Source organism: Melanaphis sacchari, unplaced genomic scaffold (assembly GCF_002803265.2).
Source record: "Melanaphis sacchari strain LSU unplaced genomic scaffold, SCAv2.0 Contig42_pilon_pilon, whole genome shotgun sequence".
In the NCBI taxonomy this organism is placed as follows: domain Eukaryota; kingdom Metazoa; phylum Arthropoda; class Insecta; order Hemiptera; family Aphididae; genus Melanaphis; species Melanaphis sacchari.
The window spans coordinates 186638-197479 of NW_020271275.1; the positions used below are offsets into that span (position 1 = coordinate 186638).

At 24.9% G+C, this 10842-nt stretch overlaps 1 protein-coding gene across 5 annotated transcripts; it reads left to right on the forward strand.

The window, feature by feature from the left end:
- Positions 1 to 1050: 1050 nt before the first annotated feature.
- On the forward strand, positions 1051 to 10842 carry LOC112597540 (synaptic vesicle glycoprotein 2A-like). Of its 5 annotated transcripts, XM_025343622.1 has the most exons (14): positions 1051 to 1170; positions 1385 to 1468; positions 1793 to 1887; positions 4503 to 4571; positions 6104 to 6265; positions 6403 to 6565; positions 7109 to 7230; positions 7292 to 7536; positions 7634 to 7806; positions 8133 to 8262; positions 8348 to 8468; positions 8774 to 8930; positions 10398 to 10525; positions 10611 to 10681. In XM_025343622.1, exons 2-14 carry the CDS (start codon positions 1452 to 1454, stop codon positions 10679 to 10681), a joined length of 1653 nt encoding a protein of 550 aa, XP_025199407.1. In that variant the 5' UTR covers positions 1051 to 1170; positions 1385 to 1451. The 5 variants fall into 5 exon arrangements, with proteins under 5 accessions (XP_025199407.1, XP_025199410.1, XP_025199411.1 ...); XM_025343625.1 differs by lacking the exon at positions 1051 to 1170 and having other exon boundaries at positions 1186 to 1472; positions 10611 to 10842; XM_025343626.1 differs by lacking the exon at positions 1051 to 1170 and having other exon boundaries at positions 1186 to 1468; positions 1798 to 1887; positions 10611 to 10842.

The window sequence follows — 10842 nt, forward strand, 5'->3', positions numbered from 1 at the left end:
AAATATGCCTATACAAATTAAACGACATCGTGAGAATAAAAATTCATATAGTTATTTATTATTTAATGTTATACTGCTTGTTTGTAAAATAATTTTGTTTCATCACTATTGAGTATTTCGTCATCTGATTACCACCCACTTTTTGAAAAATTATTTAGACATGTTAATATAAAAAAACATCCTCAAAATATATTATTATCTATAACACTTAAATTGGCCATTTTACTTAAATAATAATAATTTTGAGCGAATGCGTTTTGTTTATGTTTGCGTGAGCCGGAGAGAGAAAAAAAAATAATGCGGCTGGCATCTTCTTAAGTTTTAACCGATAACAAATTAATGATGGACCTTGAACCCCATTTGTACGCAGCAATATTATATTCTAATTTTTTAATGAGAGATTAACTATGATGAAAAATGTAGTGTTTCTGCCTGAACTTAACATTTTAATTGATTTAAGAAAAAATTTTTGAACCCCACTTTCTACTATAATAGTTATTAGTTATTATCATCGAATAAATATATAAAGGTAATAAGTAAATATTAGGAAGACAAAATAAAAACTTAGATAAGCATTTATGATTTTGTTTCAATAGATTATTCAAAACTATTTTGAAATAGTTGGATTAATTAATTTTTTATTATTATTTTTGATTTGTGTATAATACACGTTTCAAAAAAGGTAGTTTTATTGGAATACAATTTATTTATTTTTTAAACTAAAAATAAAGTCGTATCAATAAATGAGGACTACAAATTATATTTAATAATTAGAGTGATAATTTTAATTATACAATGTTGTAAAGTATTTTGTAAATTTACGTAATACGTTGGCGGGGCATGGTGGTGTCATAATAACTAATCACTCAATAGTTATTTAATATACTTTATATGTTTGTAATTTTTTCAGTATATAGGACGACGCTGCTTGAGGTGTTTCGCTAATATATGCTTACGGTATTGTGTTTAAAATTGATCTTAATGTATATAATATATAAACAGTAATATTTTAAAACAGGAATTAAAATATATTAGTTTTTCAATAAAAGTGTTTCGTGTCAAAATTTTTTTAAAGCCGTTTTTATAATATCTAATGTTAATTATAATTACATAATATAGATCCGATAACTGGAAGTTAAGTCATTGGACGCTCTAATTGATAATATATAGGTATCCGTCTATCGTTTGTTATTTATAAATTGTCACATGACACGCAATAGTATACCAGTGATTATGGTTTTATAATTATTTATTGTTTGGTTAAACGGTTGGCTCGTTATGTTACTGTGATATCAACAGATAGCAAAGAGCAGCGATGATGATACATTTCTGTAATATTATAGTCATGACTATAGATGAATAAATCGACGACTTTTCGTTATAGATTTCATGCATTTCCACGTGATTATTATGTCTACTCTGTACCTATAATAATTTAGGTCGTGTAAAATATGTCTTATGAAAACAAGTAGGTAATTTATTTTTGTTTTATACTATAGTACCGACCGAATGGCATATGTTGTAGAATTGTAAATTAAAAATTGAAATTTAATAATATTTTAAAATTTATATCTACACCCCCAACAAACAATAATAATATATTGTATATTCCCGTATATAAATTTACATTAATATATTATTATTGTGTTGTCATAATACGCACGAAAAACATGTAATTTTTTTGTTTATACCTTTGTTAGTTTGCTTAACAGTGAAATCGGTCGGTATTTGAAATATTTATTGTAATTCCTCGGAAATAAAATATTTGTTTATAATATGTGTGTATTGGGAGGCCAGGCACTACCCAAATCATGATTTTGCAACTGGAAAATGATATTAAAGGCAGTAATGAATTCCACGAAGATGACAAGAAAAAATGTGATAAAGGTAAGAAATAATTTTTTTAAGTACATGAAAATATTATATTTTCGAATTAGGTATTAAAGCAAAATAAAAATGTATAGAATATATTTTTTAAGAAATTGATTTTATATATTATAAATTGAATATTTAATAAGTCTAGCATAGTTAAGTATTTTATATTTGTCGAATTCCATCTCATTTATTATTGTCAATTATGTCCTATTCTTTTATAATTTTTGAAAAACAAACGGTATATTTTATAGCTAGATTTTTTTTGCTGTATATAAAATAGATTATGACTTTTTAAGTAAGCCTAGTCATTGAGTAGATTATTTATAAGGCGTGTTAATTTTTTATTCAATGTTAAGTCGTTGTACCTGTACGATAAAACGATGAGTGAAGGATACGAATGGATCAATATTTATTTCTAAAACATTTAATCTTAAAATATTTTATTAGTATTAATCCTTTTGATTCGTTGATCTTATTTTTGCAAAAAAGATCGCATTAACTCATTGTATCAGAGAATATTGAATGGCGTGAATAAATACGTGTTAAATTATTCGAATAATTTCGATAGTTTTATTGCGTATAGAAAATTATAATTACTGGTGGAATAAATTTATTTATTAAGAAGTATAAATTGTTACGAATTTAAAAATGTATAAAATGAAATATTTTAGAGCAACAATAAACTAAAATCAAAGAACATGGTATAAAAAACGATATTAGGAATTTTTTGATCTTATTCATATTGATTTTATATAAAACTTATAGTTAAGTATACAAAACAATAAAAAAATTCAATCTCACCAAAACTACGTTAAGGTGTCAGCTTAAGCTTGAATAAAAAGCTAAGAAAATATCTCTAATTTTGCTTTTTAATTTTAAAATAGTGTCACTAATTTCTCTTACAATAGGTATTCTTTACGTCATATTTTACTCGTTTAAATATAAATAATATATTAAATATACTTAAAATTCAAAGATTTTATATTACTGATAAAATATTATATACAATATTGATATTAGGTTTGTATAGAAAAAATAAACCTCTTAATGTATTTTATCAATATTCATAATACTCGTGAATAATTTTAACAAAATTAAAATTACATTCAATCAATAATATATGTGTATGTGGTATAGTAAAATACTGTTTATCAATTCAATAAATATATATAATTATAATATTTAATTACTTACTCTAATATTCTAATATTAAACTAATGGTAATGATACTAGGTAGTATTTTGTATTAGCTAAATATGAATTGCGTCCTGAAATAAAAAAATCCATTATGGAAATTTGTCTTAGTTTTATTTAAACGGGTACACGACTTGCGTCCGTAAAACAATTTATATACTTATAAAATATACATTAGTTATATTCTCGTTCCATTGAGTATAGCAAATTCAAAACAGATTTTAGAACATCTTTATTGATTATAAAACCATTATTTATAAGAAAAAATGTAAGTTTTCCGTTAGAAAAACTAAACTTACTTTTTTTTTTTAAAACCAGATGGCATTAAGGATTGTTTTGCTGATGACACTATATCAATTTAAACAATAAATTTCAGTTAATAGTCCTATGTCTGTAAAGAATGGGAAAGAAAATTATGTTTTAATGTCAGGATATAGTTAGTGTACCTAATGGTAAAATTTAATGTTGGGCGCAATCCACAAGATATTGTGGCTAATAAATTTAATTAAAATTATTCTATTCAATATTTTTATAATAAGTACTATACAGAGCGTATTAAAATATATAGTTAAAATACAGCCATAAACATTAGTACAATACAAACTTCCTTAAAACCTGCATATTTTAAAATATGGATTAAAATAATATAAGATAACCGTTTCACGAAAAAGATATATTTTTGAAAATAGATGTACTAACCTAAGTTTGTTAAATTTAATTCACATGCTTATTCATAAACCATGTCAATTTGTATACTCTATTATTTAAATATATTTTCACTAAACAAAGCGTTTCAAATGTTCATATCATATACGACTTGTTAATAATATGTATTTAAATAAACAAACTGTAAATTTCTAATTTAAAAATATCTGCTGATAATAATGGGTAAAACATTGCTGAAAATCTAAAATTCCTTTATTTATTATCAACGAAGATATTCTATGTATTTAATAATCAACTATTTGACATTAAGACTATAGAAGTATAGATACACGCATCAAATTATAGATTATTAAATTGCTTTATTATATAAATTAATGAGGGATAAAAAGTTAATAAATACTTAACTGAATTTCAAATATATAACAAGACATATAGCGTTGACAGGTTACTAAAACATTACCGAACAATGTATCATGATTATGTACGTGACCATGTAATTACCTAATTATATGAACAACAAAAACAAAAAAACTAAGCTACGATTCTTACAAGATAATTGATTTGCTATGACGTGTGCCTAATGTTAACTAGATATTATGTTTACAAATTAGTTTAATTTTGACATATAACACATTGAGTACTCTTCCAGAACCGTACACGTCTTAGTAAAACCAAGCAAAAATCATATCAGTTTCATGATCAATTAGCAATATAAGCACACAATAATACTATTTAAATAAATATTTAAGCTGTTTTAATGGTCGTAGGAACAAAAGATGATATCAATAAAATTGAGGCTACTCCAGCAGATTTCGAAACAGCCATCAGCCATACAGGTAAGATCTATATTATATTATAAATTAGCAAAGATTAATAAAAACATTAAGTTTATTAATACTTTTAATTTTTGGTTACATTTTTAATTTGACTTAATTTAACTATTTTTATCGATCCTATATAAAAGATACTATCATTCAATTTTTAACTTTTGAATAGTACAATAGTTAATGTTATTACTTATTAATTATCTAATATAATTAATTTCTCGGAATTTCGTGTTATTATGTTAGTACATACAATTAAAAACGAACAAATGATTAATTAATTTTAATTGTTCAACGTTTATACAAGAATATTAGTAAAGGGCAAAGTGCTAATGTGAACCAAGATAAGGAATATTTTATGAGTATATACGTATAAAGATAATAGTCAAATTATTATTTATTAATATTTAATATATTTAGTTAACAATAAGTAGTAAAATAAGGAAAATCATTTGAAAAACAATAAGCAATTTGTAACTTCATAAAACGTTAACTTAAAAATATTGGCTTTTAATATTTATACTTAACAATTTCAAAAACATTTATCTTAAGCAAAAATAACTTTAAAGAAATCACCCTGTACAGTTATTTAATCCCCTAAACCAGAACTAAATAGAGCATATCCCGTTTTTGCAAAAAAATTGGTTCCTCAATTTACACCAAAACCGAAAATTTTCATAAAAATGTATTTTTGTAAAAAAACGTTTTTGAGTTTTGACAAATATTATTTAGAAATCACATACAAATGTAACAATTGTGAGTAGATACTAAAATAAAATAAAAAGTTTTAATCATTATAGTGCGCTTACTTTTCATTTTTTTCGTCGTTGGTTTGAAATAAGTGTAAAGTCAATGATACTTTTAAAACTGTTGTTTATTTAATTTAAATATACAAATGCACGTCATGGCGTGTGACATGAAGCCCACGAAGGGCTTTAGACTCAACGGTTCTGGTACATTTGACTATATATAATTGCAAATTTACATGATATCATATCCATTAAATTTAAATACTTTAAAATATCGCAACAAATTTAATACAAATAATAATAATACTTAAATCAAATAATATAATTAAATTAAAGTATTAAAAAAAAATATATGAATAATCATAAAGTTATTAAATGAATTTTAACGATTTGAACTAGTTACTAGAAAAGTTTAATAGCTGAATCTCATCTAATATTATTTTTCTATGTATTTGACAAATATCTTGATGGATATGGTTCCATTTTATATTTTTGGTATCGATAATTAATGAATATCATTGAATACTGTTTCATGATAATTTAAAAATTGCAAAACACTATTCCATATTACATTAACAAAAAATTAAAATCATTGATTATCGAATTTTTTTTAATGGTTATGTTCTTTGATAAAAATGGGAATCGTACCTTTTTCTATTTTAGCGGAAAAGGACTGTTGCAGTAATGGTAATATCCGTTTAATATGTATAATTATAAGCTGTATTAGTACTTAACCTAACCTATATATCTAATTACCTATCATTATCGTTGATTTGCATTATACATGTATTTTAGGTTATGGCATTTATAATAAAAGAATGCTTGTGTTGTACATACCTTTAACGCTAACTTCATTGTTCTGTACCAGTTCACCGTCGTTTATATTGCCAGCGGTAAGATGTTACTTCGATTTGTCACCTCTGGAAGAGGGTTCGCTGTTCGGAGCTGTTTACGTAGGTCAGTTCTCAAGTATTAGTACCATAATATTATATATACAGTATTTACGTGAAACATTGTCGTGGTGATTTGTAGTTATACTGATTATATTTATACTGTTTTATATATTGCTAACATTATAATGTTTTTTTTCGCAGGTATGGTTTCGAGCGCTTTTGTATGGGGTTTTCTCATCGATACGCTAGGAAGACAAAAATTGTTATTCTATGGCATACTGTTGAGTGGAATTATGGAGTTTCTATCAGGATTCGTTCAAAGATTTTGGGTATTGGTCGTTCTCAAATTCTTTTGTGGAGTCGCGTGAGTATTTCATATTCACTCTTTTAATCAGATGAGGTAAATGAATTTAACACACCAAAAATTATAACTGAAGGGATGGGCAACTCAAATTTCTAAAAGTGCTACTTTTAGAAACCTTCAAATATCACGGCCTGTATTGTTTGTTAAGTCACATTTTTTTCGATTGACTAAAAAGGGTACGTGAGCTGCCACGTCAATTGTTACTTGTTCATCCTTACGTTAAACTATAATATAAAATGAAGTGACGTAGATAGAGAAGCTAAGAAACTACAGTTCTCCTAGAAATTTCAGAAAAATTTAAAAATGTTTTCAGTATTCTGTAAACGTATTGCGTAGTACACTAATACTTAACCATGTACTAAGATTGTAATTTATATGAAAGTTATTGCAAAAAAATAAAATGTTTTATATCCGTGGCATCAGCGTAGGTATTTATTAATGATGAATTCAAATAAATAAGCCTCCCGTATATAACAAAGTATCAGCCCCCACGTGAAATCTTAGCTAAACTAATGATTAAATATATCACATTTTTTTTTTTAGAACATGTGGTCCGTATTCTCTCGCATTTACTTTTTTGTCTGAGTTCTATGATAAAGAACATCGAGATAAAATTGTATTGTACGCAGGAGGATTTTCGTCCTTTGCTTTTGTTTTGCAACCTCGTACGTATTTTTATAATTATTTTAACAATATTTATATAACAAGAAATTATTGTTTGTATAGTTGTGGCTTATTTCTTGATTCCGATGGATATCAATCTTCAATTTTTAAATGGATATTTAATTATTGATAATTGGAGAGTATTCCTGATAACTTGTTCAATCATGGTATTTCTAGCTGCGTTCTTAGTTTATACCATGGACGAAAGTCCAAAGTTCCTAATGGCCGTCGGTCGCCATAAAGAAGCGCTAAATGTATTTAAAAAAATATATTCACAAAATACAGGCAATCCACCGGAATCGTATCCCGTAAGTATTTAATAAGCTTGTAAATAAAAAAAAATACTAATAAATTCATTTGAATTTTATCGACCTGTTGAAATATATTAAATATAATGTTATTTAGATTAGCGTTTTAAGATCAGAATTATCAGAAGAACAATCTTTAAAATCTATGCCATCGATAACTATTACGAAGTTTATAAGAAAAGGGTGGATTCAAATAAAACCTTTTTTTTTGCAACCATATTTAACTCCATCATCGTTGACATTCTTGTTGCTATTCATGACAATGTTGACGTGAGTTTGAAGTGTTTATTTAATAAATATTAGAATAAAATCAATTTTTTAAATACTAATACTAGTTTATATAAGTACTTATGTAGTAAGACAGAAGTGATTTTTCATTTTCTAAAGCGCTCCTCGTTCTCAATAGCTAATTTGCTGTGGATAAAATTACAATATATAAATTAATATGTTGATTTTGATAAATGCTTTAGTATTTTGTTTGGATTTGGGTTCTTGGAATTGTAATTCAATTTAAAGTTTTGGTTATTAGATAAGTTTTTTTTTTTTTTTATGTATAAATATTACTTACCAACGTCTCGGTTAAATAAAATACGCAGATTGAACACATTTCGATTAAGACTGCCAAATATGTATGCAACAATTATTGCAGCTAAAGGCGATCACTCGCTTTCAGTATGCGAATCCAGAACTTCAACTAATGTTACTTACACTGCAGATTGTAAAGGAGTAAGTATCTACTATAATTGTACACGTAATTTGTTATATTTTGTAATTATTAAATATAAAAAAAAAAAAATATTAAATTTTTTAGACACTTGCTTTAGTTGATCCAGAAATCTACATCAAATCTATGATTGTTGGATCAGCAGTTTTTAGTATGTTTTGGGTCGCCATATACATTACAAAATACATGGATAAAAATTACATATATAGTAAGTGTATATTATACAGGTAATATAACTATATAGGATTTAAAAATTAAATTTAGAATTTAATAATTTAAATATAGTATTAGGTCCTAGTAAACAAATTTCATGAAAGAATTCAGTAGGTACCTATAAATTATTGTAATCACTAAATCATACATGTTCAAGGAGTTATTTTTAACAATGGTAATAGTCAAGTTATAATTTATCACTTTATAGTAACATGTAAATTATCTTACTTAATAATGTATGTAGCAAATATAATGAAATATAATTGTGTGGCTCGACTAACATATAAATTTGATTTTCAGTCATTTTTTCAGTATTGGGTGGAATTAGCATTTCAATATTTCCGTGGACAAATGGAATTGTCACCTTAACTTTATCAGCTATTTACGTAGCTATAATGAACATCAATACGACTCTAGTGATTAGTATTATGGCTTCGGCTGTCCCTACCACACTAAGGTAAACGTTAAATCAAATAATTCATACATTGTTTAATAAAAGTTAACTAAATAATCAAGTTTGGTATTTAAGTTCTGTATACTTATAAAATAATTAGTTCTAAGATAATAATAATTTTTGCAAATATGTAATACTATCATTCTTATTTGTACACGCCATAAAATTTTTAAATTTTATAATTTAATTAATTATAATTAATAGTAAATAATTTAATTTAAATTAAATTTATCAATGAGGTAGGTGTAATAGTAAACATTGTAGACTAAACTTCCTTCATAAGATGCTACTTCATCTATGTAATTTTATTAACCAAATGCAATTAATTGTGTTATATCCATAGGCGCACATTGGGTGTGAATTTAGGGGGGTGCTGGAATAATTTACAGTAAACAGATCCGTGGGGGGCTTTGCCCCCACACCCCCCTAATACCATAATAAACTGCATTCTAATAATTTTTAATTATTATAATTAATATTAAAATGTATTTATATTATATATATATATATAATAATAATATCTAATCACTAATTAATTTTAAACAAGATTTAATTTTCTGTTAGATAATGCAAATTTTTATTATATGATTGCTGTTAATGTTCAACGTTTAGACGAAAACTGGAACAGTGGAACGTGCATTCATACAATACAATCAATACATTATTAATCGTGAATTCATAAGCTACATATTGTCTATTTGTAATGGAAAAAAAATTCCAACCCAATGAATTACAATAATTTTCAAATGATTGATAAAATACTGAAATAAATTTTACAGGAAATTGGGGGTGCTAAGCACCCCCAAGCACCCCCTATGTGCGCTTATGGTTATATCCATGTATCTACTTAAATGTTATGTAAAAAAGAAAAACAATTAATAATAAAAACCTGTTAACAAAATCATTAATTGAATAATAATAATTTGATTTTTTTTTCTAAATTAAATTTAAATCTATTAACAATAATAAATCACAACTCATAAGTGTAATATTAATGCAGAGAAATATGAATATACCATATTAAAATTTAAAACTATTTATTATAACAGAATCAAAAAAAATTGCTTTCAAATTAATTAGTATATTAATTAATTTGAGAACAATAAAAATAAAGGATATTATTCAAAATTAAAATAATGCTCAATTTAAAGATTTATTATTTTGTATTTTTTTTTAGGTAATACATTTATCCATGTTTTGAAACTTGTTAAAATACAAAACCCCTAACCATCTTGCCTCTAATATAATAAATATGATAAATGATAATATATACATCCTTATATGTGTGTTAGGTAAACTGTTAATAATAATAATGTGATGTTAATATATTTTATTTAGGTGAAAAGGTGATAACTATATTAAACTAATGCTTAAAAAAAAGCCAATAGATCACTAAAGGTTGATACGTATTACTTTAATAAAATGTGTAATTTAATAATTTAATAATTATCAATTATATATATTTTTCAGAGGTATGGCGGTAAATATGGTGATTATGTTTGGTAGAATTGGAGTTGTCTTCGGAAATTTAATCATACCTGTATTAGATAGGATCAATTGCGAGTTGCCATATATGACATTGGCAACGTTTAATTTTTGTAAGAAAATATATAATTTATTTTATTTTAATTGTAAACAATATTATGTCAAATTTATAAAAATAATTTTTATTCAATTTTTCAGTGGGCTTTATGGTTATACTTTTATTAATGAGGTTAAAAAAAGAAAAGCCAAAAATAATTTCAACTCCCTAATATTTTTGTTTCATCATCCGTGTTTTGGAATTCGACGACTCAAAGCAACACTTTCAACATAAATGAATTACTAAGAAATCAGATGACTTTGATTTTTTAATTTTTCATACTTGTTAATGTATTATTTTAGTTTTTAATTTTCAAATTTAATTTGATTACAA